Source organism: Stegostoma tigrinum, chromosome 18, assembly GCF_030684315.1.
Source record: "Stegostoma tigrinum isolate sSteTig4 chromosome 18, sSteTig4.hap1, whole genome shotgun sequence".
NCBI lineage: Eukaryota > Metazoa > Chordata > Chondrichthyes > Orectolobiformes > Stegostomatidae > Stegostoma > Stegostoma tigrinum.
In genome coordinates this window covers 33,935,292-33,951,739 of record NC_081371.1, presented here as the reverse complement: position 1 = coordinate 33,951,739, position 16,448 = coordinate 33,935,292, and the positions used below count along the sequence as shown (strand labels likewise).

General features: G+C 42.7%; 1 protein-coding gene across 2 annotated transcripts in view; it reads right to left on the bottom strand.

The window, feature by feature from the left end:
* Nucleotides 1-16,448, bottom strand: part of tes (testis derived transcript (3 LIM domains)) — a 180,583-nt gene that overhangs the window by 28,741 nt on the left and 135,394 nt on the right. For both annotated transcript variants that reach the window (XM_048548693.2, XM_048548694.1), the window contains one exon: nucleotides 12,321-12,406. In XM_048548693.2, the coding sequence (XP_048404650.1) occupies nucleotides 12,321-12,406 (86 nt within the window). The remainder of the gene's footprint in view (nucleotides 1-12,320; nucleotides 12,407-16,448) is intronic.

The window sequence follows — 16,448 nt, the reverse complement described above, 5'->3', positions numbered from 1 at the left end:
CCACAAAGGCTGCCAGACATGCTGAGTTTCTCTGTTTTTGTTACAGAGTTATCATGACTAATCAAAAGATATAAATAGGAAAAATGCAAGATCGAATACCGGATGGAGTTTAGAAGAATTGGAAGTAATCTCATTGAAACATATAGGATTCTTAAGGATGTCAACAGGGTAAATACTGAGAGGATTTTTCCCCTCATGGAAAGTGTAGAACCAAAGGATATTATCTCAGAATAAAGTAGTGCCAATTTAAGACTGAAATCAAGAGGAACTTCTTCTCACAGAAGGTTGAGGGTCTTTGGAATTGCTTGCCACAGAGGGCTGTGGGGATAGAATCCTTATGCATATTTAAGGCTGAGACAGATTCTTAATCAGCAAGAGAATGAAAGATTACAGGGAAAGTGGACATGCAGAGTGTTGGATCAGCCACGATCCTTTTTAATGATAGTGCAAGATTGAGAGGCTGACCAGCCTACTCCTCTTCCAATTCCTTACGGTTTCACATGTAATCTGACACCGCAGAAGCAGTGTTGGAATAATGGGAGGAGGTTGAAGAATGAAGCTGACTATCATCACCACATAATCTTCATCACATTAAACTGTAAATTGGATAAATGGTAACTCTTGTCATATGTCTCACTTGCTGGAAGTGTATATCGGGGAATTTAAATGAATACCACATTAGTACAAAAAAATGGTTTCGTTATTGAAATCTTTCTGAAGGAATACTGCCGGAATAATGGTTGTGGTAATTTGTTCATGGGATTTGGTCAAAGTCAGCATGTATTGGCCATTCATTATTAGTACTGAGAAGGTGGCCATGAGCTACCTTTTTAAATTGCTGTTGTGCTGTAAGTTAAGGTGTTCCAGGATTTTGATTCAGCATCAGCGAAGTGAAGGAGCAGAGGTGTATTGGCAAACTAGATTGGTGTCAAAATCAAGGCTTTGGAAGTTGCCACTGAAGGAGCCTCAGTGAGTTGCGTAGAACATCCTATAGTTGATGCGCAGTGTTGTCGCTGTTGCATGTGGTAGAAGGGGTGCCAGTCAAGCAGACAGCTTTGCTCTGTATCGAGCCTAAGTGCTGTTAGTGCTGGAATCATCCAGGCAATTTCCTCATCATTCAGTGATGTGTACGCTGTCATACTTCTGAAATTAGCCTTCTAGCAAGTGGCAAGGTTTTGGGAAGCAGAAGGTAAGATTATCACCACAGAATTCCCAGCATCTGATCTTCTCATTCAGCTAGAGTGGACAGCATTTTCCATTGTTCTGAGTGGCATGGGTATGAGAAAAGAGAGAGAGAATGGCAAGAATGAAGATTACTAACTGAGTAAAGTGCTCCCCTTTGGGTTTAAAAAGCGGATTCTGAATCTTGCTAGATGAGCAATGACTACCTGGATTTCATATGAACACAGGAATTGGGAGCAGGAGCAGGCCATCTGGCTCTTCCAGCCTGCTCTGCCATTCATTAAGATCATGGCTGATCCTTCTCATGGACTCCGCTCCACTTACCAGTCTGCTCACCATAACCCTTAATTCCTTTACTGTTCAAAAATCGACCTTCGCTTTAAATGCATTCAGGTAGCCTCAACTACTTCACTGGAAAGGGAATTCCACAGATTCACAACGCTTTCGAAGAAGATATTTCTCCTTGGCTCAGTCCTATATCTGCTCCCCCTTAATTTAAGTCGATGTTCCCTGGTTCTTGTTATACCTGCTTTTGAAAACAATATCCCTGTTTCTATCTTACCTGTTCCCTTCATGATTTTATATTTTATTTCTCACTGCTAGCCAATCTCACCTCATTACTACATAGCTCACAATTCTCTCTCCTTCCCCAACAAGGTGGTATCAATTCCCGACATGAAAGTCAGCTCGATTAGCAGATGAGAGATAATGGGAACTGCAGATGCTGGAGAATTCCAAGATAATAAAATGTGAGGCTGGATGAACACAGCAGGCCAAGCAGCATCTCAGGAGCACAAAAGCTGACGTTTCGGGCCTAGACCCTTCGTCAGAGAGGGGGATGGGGAGAGGGAACTGGAATAAATAGGGAGAGACGGGGAGGCGGACCGAAGATGGAGAGTAAAGAAGATAGGTGGAGAGAGTATAGGTGGGGAGGTAGGGAGGGGATAGGTCAGTCCAGGGAAGACGGACAGGTCAAGGAGGTGGGATGAGGTTAGTAGGTAGATGGGGGTGTGGCTTGGGCTGGGAGGAAGGGATGGGTGAGAGGAAGAACCGGTTAGGGAGGCAGAGACAGGTTGGACTGGTTTTGGGATGCAGTGGGGGGGGGGGGGGGGGGGGGAAGAGCTGAGCTGGTTGTGTGGTGCAGTGGGGGGAGGGGACGAACTGGGCTGGTTTAGGGATGCAGTAGGGGAAGGGGAGATTTTGAAACGGGTGAAGTCCACATTGATACCATTAGGCTGCAGGGTTCCCAGGCGGAATATGAGTTGCTGTTCCTGCAACCTTCGGGTGGCATCATGGTGGCAGTGCAGGAGGCCCATGATGGACATGTCATCTAGAGAATGGGAGGGGGAGTGGAAATGGTTTGCGACTGGGAGGTGCAGTTGTTTGTTGCGAACTGAGCGGAGGTGTTCTGCAAAGCGCTCTCCAAGCCTCCGCTTGGTTTCCCCAATGTATAGGAAGCCGCACCGGGTACAGTGGATGCAGTATACCACATTGGCAGATGTGCAGGTGAACCTCTGCTTAATGTGGAACGCCATCTTGGGGCCTGGGATAGGGGTGAGGGAGGTGGTGTGGGGGCAAGTGTAGCATTTCCTGCGGTTGCAGCGGAAGGTGCCGGGTGTGGTGGGGTTGGAGGGCAGTGTGGAGCGAACCAGGGAGTCATGGAGAGAGTGGTCTCTCCGGAAAGCAGACAGGGGTGGGGATGGAAAAATGTCTTGGGTGGTGGGGTCGGATTGTAAATGGCGAAAGTGTCGGAGGATGATGCGTTGTATCCGGAGGTTGGTTGGGTGGTGTGTGAGAACGAGGGGGATCCTCTTAGGGCGGTTGTGGCGGGGGCGGGGTGCGAGGGATATGTTGCGGGAAATACGGGAGACGCGGTTAAGGGCGTTCTCGATCACTGTGGGGGGAAAGTCGCGGTCCTTAAAGAACTTGGACATCTGGGATGTGCGGGAGTGGAATGTCTCATCCTGGGAGCAGATGCGGCGGAGGCGGAGGAATTGGGAATAGGGGATGGAATTTTTGCAGGAGGGTGGGTGGGAGGAGGTGTATTCTAGGTAGCTGTGGGAGTTGGTGGGCTTGAAATGGACATCAGTTACAAGCTGGTTGCCTGAGATGGAGACTGAGAGGTCCAGGAAGGTGAGGGATGTGCTGGAGATGGCCCAGGTGAACTGAAGGTTGGGGTGGAAGGTGTTGGTGAAGTGGATGAACTGTTCGAGCTCCTCTGGGGAGCAAAAGGCGGCGCCGATACAGTCATCAATGTACCGGAGGAAGAGGTGGGGTTTGGGGCCTGTGTAGGTGCGGAAGAGGGACTGTTCCACGTAACCTACAAAGAGGCAGGCATAGCTGGGGCCCATGCGGGTGCCCATGGCCACCCCCTTAGTCTGTAGGAAGTGGGAGGAGTCAAAAGAGAAGTTGTTGAGGGTGAGGACAGTTCAGGTAGGCGGATGAGAGTGTTGGTGGAGGGGGACTGGTCGGGCCTGCCGGATAGGAAGAAGCGGAGGGCCTTGAGGCCATCTGCATGCGGAATGCAGGTGTATAGGGACTGGACGTCCATGGTGAATATGAGGTGTTGTGGGCCAGGGAATTGGAAGTCCTGGAGGAGGTGGAGGGCGTGGGTGGTGTCACGGACGTAGGTGGGGAGTTCCTGGACCAAAGGGGAGAAAAGATTAACAGCTCACTGTTTGCTTCTCGGAGCCTTCATTCAGCTTGACCATCATTATTATCCATGTCCCATGGACATGGTCATCTCCATTTCCTCCACACAAGACGGCATCAGCCAACCATCAGCCTTAATACATCACGTAGCTGTTTTCAGACCGAATCCAACACCAACTCAGCTCTCAAGAACGTTATTTTGGAGCACAGAGATGCTTATGGCCTACCTGCTTCTGACAGCCTGCTTTTGCCCAGGGGCACACAAGCATTGAATGTATCTAAATAGGATGTATCTTACTGCTCTTCGTTTACTTTCTTAGCACACACTCACCTTGTGCCAACTTTAAGGCTGCCTGCTTCTGCAGCTAACAGTGTTATATGTTGCATAGGCTCCTCAGTGCTAACTTACAGGTTGGCTGCCTCTCTGGCTTTCATTGCACTTTAGTACAGAGGTGGGAGACAGGTAGCTCCTCATGTTTGCAGTACTGAACTGTCAAGGGGGTGGACATATCATTTATGGTGCTACGCGACATCAATGACACTCTTGCAGCATGTGCAAGAAAATTAGAAAGCAAAGGCAAAATCAAAGGACCGTGTTTGAAGTGTTTCACGAAATGAAGTGGAGTGAATCAGGGACTATGGTAAGGATGGCAATACTGTCACTGTAGTTCAATAGACTCATAGTCTCAGTCCAGTCGGATGGCCATGGTCAATCAGGCACTTGGTCTGTCGAGAGTCCAGAAACCAGAGTCACTGCAGTGTGAGATTACACCATGGTTGGTCCGAGTGCAACCAGTCCGGGGATCACAGGTACATCAGTCACAGTGATGCGGAGACAAGTGTCAAGGGCTGGACTTTTCTCAATTGGGGCTGCTCCCTCCAATCACTCTGGTGTGTGGGTCACATTCGGTCCTGAAGTTTTGGATATTAAATGGACAATCAATTCAGTCCTATGTTATGAGTTCATTGGATGGAAGTCGCTGAAGAAATGGTAATACTGAAAGAAACAATTCAAGATAGAAGGATAGGATATCAGAGCAAAAAAGGGGGATAGAATGCTGCAGGCACACAAGACGGAACACGAAGGATGGGCGTAAATCATCAGTCATCTCAGGCAGAGCTTGCAACACACTGACAAGAACATAGATTTAAACCTTGTCATCTCTGCACCAAAACCAATCATGAAAAAACAATTCAAAACATATGCCGTCGCAGGCAAATTGGGTGGAGCAAATTACTGCTTTTCACTTCATGGACAGAGAACAATTCTGAGGACTTTTGGCCCTGTTAGAGGTAGTTCTACTATCATGAATCTACTGATTGGTGAAGTTGCGTTACACAATCACCAAATCCCATTTAATGGGAAGTTCTTTCCTTTAACAACTATTATCATTAAAAATGATGGCCTTATGTAATTAAGACTATTATATATTTTGCATAATTGGCCCGTCATGTCAGATATATAAAGCTATGCAGACACAAGTTTAAATCTCAATGTGCTTTACAATTTATACATCACTTCTCATGCCTGACACTGGGAGACAATGGTTGAGAGCAGTCACATTCTCACAGATACCTACAAGGATGTGATGGCATTAATTAAGATGGTCAGGGGTGGATATTTTTGGAAGGGAGTTTTTTCATGGTGAACGTGTGCCTAAATTTCATGACCCCAGTGCAGCATTCACACTTTGGATCTGTAATGTACATATGGACAAGGTTACATAGTTTAGAGCTCCATATCATGGAATGATATTGGCCTCCATAACATTCTGCACCATCTCTCTTCATTGCGATGAATGTGAACGCTCAGGCGTACCTTTACCAACAAGGTGTTCCGATTCTGACATTTTCCACAGAACATCAGCTCGTGCATTTAAAATGGAACCTGTGCTAGGAGGATTCCCTACATCCATTGACAGTGTCAAAGAGGTTGCAATGTTGTCACCAAACCCACCAATAACAGCAACTCCCAGTGGCTGCTGGACAGCAGCAAGAAGGGCAACCAACAGTAGAAGATCACCTAAAGGAGGCAGAGAAGAATACCCAGACCCCAAAATATTGGCCCCATTGTCACTATGAACAGCACTTAGGAAACCACAGCAGGCGGAGACCAAGGATGTCCTGGACCATTATAACCAAAGTGTGGAACTGGGCTTTTGCTTGGAAGGAATGGGTGACTGTCCAATTCCATGCCTATCAAGGTCACACTAGCCTTGAACTTTTGAGAGAGTGGCTTGTCCCAAGAAACAAGTGGAGGCTTTTGTGGCATCCATTAATTCTTGGCCACAAACGCATCCAAGATGTCACTGATGTCATGCTTTTCAGATTACACTAGCTTCTCACTGTAGAAGCCCACCGTAGTGAGCTTCTACAATCATCTTGAACTCCACTCAGGTGGAGGGTGGTATATACTGATCTAGGTCACTTTTAGAGAATCCAGTCACTAACCTGTGAAATTCACAAGTTGTAAATCTTCCACTCTATCTACATCCAGCTCATAGGAACAGGAGTACGCCACTCAAGCCATTGAGCTTGATCTGCCATTTGACACATTCATGTTGATTGGACACTTCAATACATTTTACCCACCCTCCCCGCTAACCCTAAATGTCATTACTCATCAGAAATCTAGCAATTTCTACCCTTAAACATACTCAAAGTCAGAGCTTTCACTGCCCTCCATGGCAGAGAATTCGGAAAGTTCTGAACTGTCCAAGTAACAAAACCCTTAACTCAAAGCCCAGTGAATTCCTATTGACTATAAATTGTGAACCTGGTTCTCGACTCCCTAGCCTGGGGAAACAACGTATCTGCATCCACCCGGTCTAGCCCATGAAGTATTTTCTAAGTTTCAATGAAATATCTCTCATACTTCAAACTCTAAAGAATACAGGTCCAAGCTAACCAATTTCCCTTCAAAGGGCAGTTCTGTCATTGTGGGAACCTTTGTCACATTACCTGTACTGCGATGAGACAAAAATACAATTGAAGCAAGATTTCGCTACCCCTGTATTTGAATCATCTAGCAATAAAGGCTAAAATTCTATTAGTCTTCAGTGATCTATCAACAAAGCCACCTAGATCCCTTAATGCATCAAAACATTTCAAGCTCTTACCATTTAGGAAACACTCTACACATCTATTCATCCTACCAAAAAGTCGATAACCTCACATTTTTCAACATTGTATTTCATCTGCCATGTTCTTGCCCATTCACACAGGTCTGTTCAAAACCTCGTGAAGTCACTTTTCATCTCACTAATGGCTCACGTTCCATATTTAGATTAGATTCCCTACAGTGTGGAAACAGGCCTTTTGGCCCAACAGGTCCACACCGCCCCTTAGAGCATCCCACCTAGACCCATTCCTCTATAATCCACACACCTCTGAACACTACGGGCAATTTAGCATGGCAGATCCACCTAGCCTGCACATCTTTGGACTGTGGGAGGAAACCCACGCAGACACGGGGAGAATGTGCAAACTCTGCACAGACAGTTACCGGAGGAATCGAACCCAGGTCCCTGGCGCTGTGAGGCTGCAGTGCTAACCACTGAGCCACCGTGCCGTATTTAGTTTTGTATCATTCTCAAAATAATATGTCAGTAATTTGGAGGCAAGAACAAAATATATGTTGTAAACAGCTTGGGACCCATGTACAGATCCTCACAGTATCTCACTAGCCACAGACTGCTAATGCAAGAATAGCTAATTTATTCCCATGGCCAATCTTTAATCCATGCCAATATAGGATTACCTCCTATACCATGTGCTTTAATTTTTTCTAACTAGCATCCGAGGGATTTATTATAGGCCTTCTAAAAATCCAAGTGTACTACATCTATTGGTTCTCCTTTATTCATTTTATTTGTAACTTCTTCAAAAAAAATTGAACAAGGTTGTCAAATATGATTTCCCATTTGCAAATCCACACTGTGCCCAATTAGATCACTATTATCCTAGCATCTATTTATCACATTCTTTATATAATAGACTCTAGTAATATTCTTTCTACTTTTTCCTCTCTACAGGTCCGTAGTCCTCAGTTTTCTCTCTCACTCCCTGCCTAAATAGACAGGTAAGATTTACAACCATCTAATCTGTGAGAGTCATTCCAGAATCTGAAGAATTTCTGAAAATAGTTACCAATGTATTGGCTATTCCTACAGTCACTACCTTCAACACTGTTGGATGTAAAATAGAAGACCCTGGGGATTAATCAAATTTCACTCCAGTACAACATTCCTACTAAATTCCTTCAACTCCTCATTCTACACTGCCATCTGGATCTCTAATTCTGTGAGAATTCTGGTATTTTTCTCTGCGAAAGCAGGAAACAAAAGTAATGATTTTTCTTCTCTGACATTTCTCTATTTCCCTCATAACTTCTACTGGCATAGTCCATTTTTGATTTTTGCGACATTGCATTCACATTCTATTCTCACTTTCTTTTTTGCTTCTTTGCTTCTCCTTTGCTGTGTTCTAAAATCCTCAATCTCCAGATTGCTGCTATTTTTGGCAACTTCATGGGCCTTTTCTTTTAATCTAACATAAACTTGAATAACAAATGAGGTTCATTTGTTTGATTGATCTTCTTTGAGTTGGTGTACCTTGGAGGAATTTATAGCTGCAGTAAGACGTGTAACAGCTCTTTAAGAACTATTCATTGCCTTTTAATGTGCTTACCCAATCCGCCTCATCCAATTTGTGCTTGACACCTTCATAATGTCTCTTATTCAGATTTAACACCCTTGCATCAGTATTAACTACCAAATTTTTAAATGCAATGAAAATATTCTGTCATATTATGGTCACAATCTGTGCCAGATGCTGGTTTTGTGTACCACATATTCTGTTAACTACCTTGATGCATACATACTGGAGAGCTCTCAGGTTTCTGCGTTATTCCAAGGTTCTCAGACTATACAGGAATAGCTGCTGGAATACAAGTGCTACTGCTCCAAATATGGCACCTTTATGTAACCTTTGGATTAATGCAGAATAGCAATACAATTCAATTCCTGTTTCCAGCACGGCAGAGCAGAACAGGCTATAGGTTTCCTTGAGAAGGGGTTTTGAGGCCTGGTCTGTGCTAAAAAGGCTTTGCAGTATAGCCTGGAGAGGATATGCCACATTATTGTGGCATGCTATGCTCTTCACAATTGGAGATGACACAATGAGAACATCTTGGTGCAGATAAAATTGGAAAAATACAACAATCCTCTTAGAATGAGGGTCAGGACATTGAATCCCACCCAGATGCTGGCTCACCACTTTCTGCTTGGTCTTCTTCAGCTTTGGCATCACTGGCAGGGGCTGGTGAAGAATCAGAGCATCTTTGGAATATCCTAAAAAGGAAGATTCTGATCTTCCTAAATGTGGCTTCTACTCCCTCTGGATGGCTGCCTGCACCATCCCATCTCTATGAAAGGAAGGGGCACCTGGTGTGAGCTTGAGGTCCCTCATTGCCCTCTCAATGTGTCATGGATGCTGAGCATCAATGGTTAAACGATAGAATGGTGCTCCATGCATATATCCAGCAGACACAGAGTATACTGGACCTGCGTGTCCAAGTCAGTCACCAACCTATTCATACTGGTAGCCAGGCATGCGCATGTTGGTGCCAGTACAGATCTGAAAGATTGGAAGAGTCCACCAAAGCTTCAATCTAGTTTACTGTCTCTGACAAACCTGCCTGAGGTTCCATGAACTCTCTCTGCATATTTTAACAATGCCACTAACAGCTAAGACTGTGGGATCACCTTCTGCCTAGAGCTAAGCAGATGTCGGTCTCTGGCTGTCCTGGGGGTGCGTAGACTTGAGGCATTTCCTCCCCTGGCAGATGCAGAGATGGTTACCACACTGTTTTTTCGATCTAGAAAGAGAACCCATTGAAGTAAAAGTCTCTGAGCTGGTGGAAGGCACAAGTGAAAAACCTTGTTGTTGTATCCTTTGAGGGAGATATGGGTTCTGCCTAAGGTGGAGGTTCATCTACGTGAGGTGGTGCTAATCTCTTTCTCACAGTCATTCATTGGGTCCCACCAGTACTGGCAGAAAAGAGGAGGAGGAATTAGTTGTGAATAAATGCTTGTTCAATTCAAGTATGAGTTAGCACTGGAGTTAATGGGAGAGCAGCACAGCACAACATAACACAATGAAGCTCACTCAACTGGTTTTCCAGATACCCACATGGATGGTCACCATCTTCTCCAACCTTTACTCTTTCTCCTTGTACAGGCTGAGAAGCCTCATGTGCACCGCCAGTTTTCAACCTCTTGCAGGGGACATGCTATATGCATTAGCGAGAGTTGCAGTCCACAAGCCTTGTTGAGAGCTGTGTGCAGTGGCAGAGTTACAGTAAGTGGTGATGGGCCTAAAGGGGAAGTAGATGAGAGGAGGAAAAAAAAACAAAAAAAAAAAAAAAAAATCGGCATTTCTTTTAACCTGGGACACTGCACTGATACGGGCCATTATACTTGTCAAGATTGGCTGTGTCTGCTGCATGATCTTCTTGTGTGTTCTGGAGGAGAAAGTGCAGCCCTTTTTTATTTAAACAACCTTGTCTACCAATACCTCAAAACGGGGTGCAAGCTTGCTGAGTTATAATGCTGGAGCATCACAGTGTGGAGGGCAGATTTTGGCTTGCAGCATGCCCAAGTAAAATGCAGCTAGGGATTAAATATGACACCAATGGTGTGAAGTTCTCAAAGTCCCAGCAGTGGCAAGCACTTCTGCCTCTCCTACCACATCAGCTAGTGCCAGCGACATCAGCTGCATAACAAATAATTTGAAGAGCAGAAGATTGTAGGAGAAAAGCCACGGAGGAGACCACAATTTCACTGAAAAAACACACTGCGAAAAAAAATGGGAATGTTATGGCTGATTCGGTCAAACATTTTGCTCAATGCTGATCCCTGAAATGTTGATGGTGGGTGGTTCAGTGGAGATAATGGCATTGATTATCGAGGGGAGATAATTAGATTCATTCCTGTTGCAGCTCATCACTGCCTAACACGTATCTAGTGCATACTTAACTTATCAGCTAAATCCTGAATGTTTTCCAGGTCTTGCTGCATATGGTCGGGAACTGCTTCAGTATTTGAGACAGTAATCTTAAAAAAATTTTTAAAAAGTTATTGCTTATAAAGAAATAATAGAGTATGATACAGTTTGCATAATTTTGATTAAATTAGACAGCTCAAACAAGTAGAGATTTGATGAGTCCAACTGCTTATTACAGTGCAGGAACAATCTATAATTCTAAGATCTACATACAGTCCAAAGTGTTTGACAAAGGAAAGTATCCCATTAGAAGAAAGTAAATATTTGTCACAATGTGGGCTGACTTCCCACTCAGGAGTGGTACTTTTGTGTTGTTACCTATTGACCATATATTTATCAAGAAAATAATCAGCCCTGTCGACAATGACTGTTCTTGCCACCTAATAAAAACAAGCGATGAAATGAAAAAAATGTGGAGTTACATCCAGTTTCAGAAAATACCAGAATAAAAAAGGGAAAAAAAACCCACCATGTAAGTTTTAAAAAAAACACAACTGATAATTCTTAAAAACGGAAAGGGAGGTAGCAATATTTTAGGAATATATTTTTACAATGTAAGTAGATCCTTTGAGAGGACTATGTTAAGGTTCAACTGTATAAGAAATTATGTGATAAGTTCATGGTCAATCATTTGTAGTGACTAACAACATTAATTGACTTTACTATGAAGTTTCAGTGGAATCATTTTATGGATTTTGTAAACATTTAAATACAAAGTGAAACTTGAGAACTTTATACATTCAAAGTAACTCAAACAACAGTCACAGAGTAAAATATGCTGAGGAATAAATTTGCCATTGCTTTAAAACAAATGATTGCAAAAATTTAGCATATATTTATGCTTGAGACACACTGGACAAATTATAACTACAAAATCAGAGGTATGACTAATGCACTGGATTTTACAATCAAATTATTCTAAATGCTAATCTGTATTCAATGCCCACTGATATTAATCTGTATCAGTGTCATAATTATAAAAATGCAGGCAATCATTTAGTTCTTACAGATTGAGAAAATATTTTCTTAATCTAGTCAAATTCTATGACACAAAATAAGGATTTCATTGTAGCTCCCTTTTAAGAAAGGAGACAGGAAGAGGGAGATGATAATTGGAAGGAACAGTTGGATCACTTTAATTGACTAAAATCCTGAAACAAAGGGAATTTTATTATAGATTATACCACATCAATACTGAACTAATTTCTCTTAGTGCAAAGTAACTCAAAAGAGAGAAATGGTTTCAAAATAATATCCTTTTGAAGAACCTATCTTGTACCTTCAGAAAACTTGTAGCCCGGACTGAAAGAAGCAATTGCCTAAACACAACTTATAAAAACTGATCAAATATGAGAGTTGAAATACTAAAAGCATTAAAGAACACTAAAATGAAGTGAACATTTCAATCAAATGTACACTACCTCCAAAAGTGGAGCTCAAAACCTTCACATTTATCTTTGCATTTCAGACATGGGGCCCCAGCTCCCTGCTCATGGCCCAGGGTCATCTATGGAAAAGAAACACATAAGTCACTAAAAGAAAAACATCACACAATAAGTTAGCAATAAACTAACACAATTGACTATCAAGAATGAATTTGATTATCTGCTTAACAACAGTCAGTTTGGCTTTTTGATTGGGGGGGGCAGCTGTCGATCACATACCCACTCCTATGTGCTATTCCATTAAATTCAGTGAAGAAGGAAACACATTCAGGCTGTACAGCTGGCAGCTAATCCATAACTGCTGATTTTATGCCCTGGCCAAGAGATGGCCCTTGGACATTTTATTAAGAGATACAGGAGATTCTACTATAATGCGGCAGTGTGTTTCTGCACAACAATGTGTTATAGAAAATCATGCTATAGAAATAATGGGTAAAGCGGGGTTAGAGGTAGACCACCAAAACATATCACTTAAAGTCACATAAAAAAAATCACTGAAAAGACAAAAACACAAAAGAATAGCACAGTTTCAATAAATGTTTAATTCATATCTAAAAATGAAATAAAACTAAATTTAACACATTACAATTTTGGAAAAAAATGTGTCAAGATGACTTGATAGGGGGAGGGCATTTTGGGGTTGCTCTGTTGTTAACGCAGGGACTGAGGATTGTCATCATCATCATCATCATTACCACCACCACCTTCAGGTGCAGTTGTTGTTGCAGGGTTAGGGCGAAAAATAATTAATATAGCAGTGGATGGCTGTGGTTCATTGCCTTCTGACTGCCTTTTTTTTAAGCCAACCCCTAAAAAAAAAAATCAGTATTTGCTGCTTTGCCCTTTTTCTTCTTTCATGAGCAAGCTGTCCATAGGGTGCCAAATAAGATCTCATTCAACGAACGGCTACCCTGCCTGTGTTCTGCATTGTAATCGTTGTCCGCTAAGAGCTACAACTGCTTCTCAATTTCCCTCAGGATAGAAGACAAAACAGAAATGGAAAGCTCTCATGGTGCTGCACGCTGAACTTCATCTTCTTCATCTCCAGCTTCCACTTCCCCCGCAGTGACATGTTGTGGATCAGCTGTAGAGAGTTCTTCACAGTGGGGACTCAAGCAGTTCTTCACGCCTCACTCTCCACTTCTTCAAATCCAGCTTACTTTGTAAGAGCAACACAATGTTCTTTGACTCTTGGGAACTCCTCTGGTGGATCAAAGGTTTTAAAATCTTGGAAAAAAATCTGGGAGAAGCTTCTGCCAAACTGCATGCGAACAGTCCTTAGTGTCATCACTCCAGGCCTCTACAATAATATCAATTGCATTCTTGATGTTAACACTCTTCCAAAACTGTCCTTATCCCACTTAGTGGGCTGCAATCAGCCTCTAAAATATGTGCCTTTAATAATAAGCTTTAAAAGCTGCTATTGCACCCTGGTCCACGGGTTGAGGGAGAGAGGTCGTGTTGGAAGTAGAAATAGCACATTGCTGAGCTTTCCGAAAACATCAATGGTGGGAAGATGGCTTGGAGCATTATCCAAGGTGAGGATAACACTATGCATACTCAGGACAAAGCCCACAAAACAATCATGTGATATTGACACATACTCCTCCACGCACCAACGGAATTGCATTATAGTTTTAGTAATGGCGTTCCCCAATTCGTCAGTCATGTTATAGCTGATTCGCATTGCTGGAACATGGCTATAGCAGCACCTCCTGTAAACTTAAAGTTGACACTGATATTGCATTATCAGCAACCCCTGATTCTATGGCCAGAGGGCATAATCTCACAATGATGTGACGTCTCACAGAGGCAGAGGAGAATGTTTTTTTCTCTCAGATAGTAGTGAATCTGTGGAATTTGGCTGTCAAGACTGGGTTGTTAAGTATACTCAAGCCTGAGACAAGCAAAGTTTCAATCCACAACACAATCAAGAATTATGGGGAAAAGACAAGAAACTAGAGTTGAGGATCATCAGATCAGCCACGATTTCCTTGAATGGCAGAACAGACTTAATGGACTGAGTGTCCAACTATTGCTTCTATGCCATATGGTCTTATTATAGTGGAGAGATTAATGTCAAGTAATATTTTCCATTTAACTGTGGGGAGTGCGATACAGCAAGAAATGTTCAAATGTGTAAAAGGAGTAACATCAGGATGTGAGATAATGGGAACTGCAGATGCTGGAGAATTCCAAGACAATAAAATGTGAGGCTGGATGAACACAGCAGGCCAAGCAGCATCTCAGGAGCACAAAAGCTGACGTTTCGGGCCTAGACCCTTCATCAGAGAGGGGGATGGAGAGAGGGAACTGGAATAAATAGGGAGAGGGGGGAGGCGGACCGAAGATCTTCATCCTCTCTCCCTATTTATTCCAGTTCCCTCTCCCCATCCCCCTCTCTGATGAAGGGTCTAGGCCCGAAACGTCAGCTTTTGTGCTCCTGAGATGCTGCTTGGCCTGCTGTGTTCATCCAGCCTCACATTTTATTATCTTGACATCAGGATGTTCTTGACCATTCAAAGAATGATCAACTCTTTGAATGGATTTCTGGGAAAAATGATAGTGGCATAAATGCTGGCAACAAAGACTAAGATGCAGCATTAGAAAGTTCTACTATTATTCTCTATGGATTAATTTTGATGAACCATAAGGGATCATGGGCATTCGTGAATATGCTGTGAGGAAGGAACACTCCAGAGAAGCTTCTATGCATAATGAATTAGATTGTCCATTCACTGTTATAATGCAGCAGTCACTGTGAGGAAAACAGCAATGGGATGAAAGGTCAGTTAATTTGTTTTCGGCCAGTGAGATGAGTGGAATATAGTTTACATTTTATGAGGACTTGTATTCCCATTTGCCACAGTTTCTGCTGAACTAAGATGTATGCTGCAGAATCACAGATTGCCAACTTCATCTACCAGAGAAAATTTTACTGAAAGATTGAAAAACATATTACTTTTATTGATCTGTCATATTTGGTCTCTTTTGGATGAAATTTTGCAGACTTGTCTATATTTTTGGGGAAAAAATGTAAAAAAAATTATTTCATAAATAAGTTACAGAACTGTCAAACAAACAAGTCTGACAGTTTGTCATGCGGCCAGGATTTTCCCGTTTAGGGTCATTTAAAGTTAAAAAAAAACGTCAAACACAAAATTCCCCAGTGTGATCCTCTGATTTTTCTCTGGAGTAGGAAATATTTTTGAATACGATGTGAAATCGAAACGTTTTGCTTCCCTTTAAATTAGATGGCTGTTGAAAAGAACAGCATTGTGATCAAAGGTTCAAGAAAAAAAAGGGATAGAGAAAAAGGGTCGGGGCCCGAAACGTCAGCCTTCCTGCTCCTCTGATGCTGCTTGGCCTGCTGTGTTCATCCAGCTGTACACCTTGTTATCTCAGATTCTCCAGGATCTGCAGTTCCCTACTACCTCTGATAGAAATGAACTGGTGTTTTCTGTTTAAGCACACACTGCTGGCAGATAGCCAAAATATTTCTGTACTTGCAAAACAGAATTTCTTCACAAGAAGTACAAAACACTGCTGTTGGGCAGGGGAATACTAACAAATCATTAACACCACCTGGACATGTGTCAAACTGAAAACAAACACTGAAAATTATTCAAGATATTCCACAGCAGGTCCAAATTCACTAGCTTTATGGGTTCCTTAAGGTCAGATTAACACACTATACAGTATACAGCACTTTATGTCCTGATTTCAGCTACTGATCTCATGGGGATAATTACAGTATCGCTGCCGACAGCACCTCCCGGCTGTGGCCTGCTCAAATTACAACTATTCCACAGAGCTCTGGTCTCATATTTACACAGGCAAAGGCACATGAACTGCTCAGCACCACACAGTAATTAAACTAAAGAACTGTGCATGCTGGAAATCTGAAACAAAAGCAGAAATTCCTGGGAAAACTCAGCAGCATCCATGGAAAGAAGGCAGAGCTAACATTTCAAGTCTAATGACAGGGTTCTGCCAGACCTGCTGCATTTCTCCAGCAATTTCTGTTTTTTTTTAAATGTTTAAATTGTTGCGTTATGGCCCAGCTGCACTTAAAATGTCAGTCTGAGAATTTCTGCAAAACTA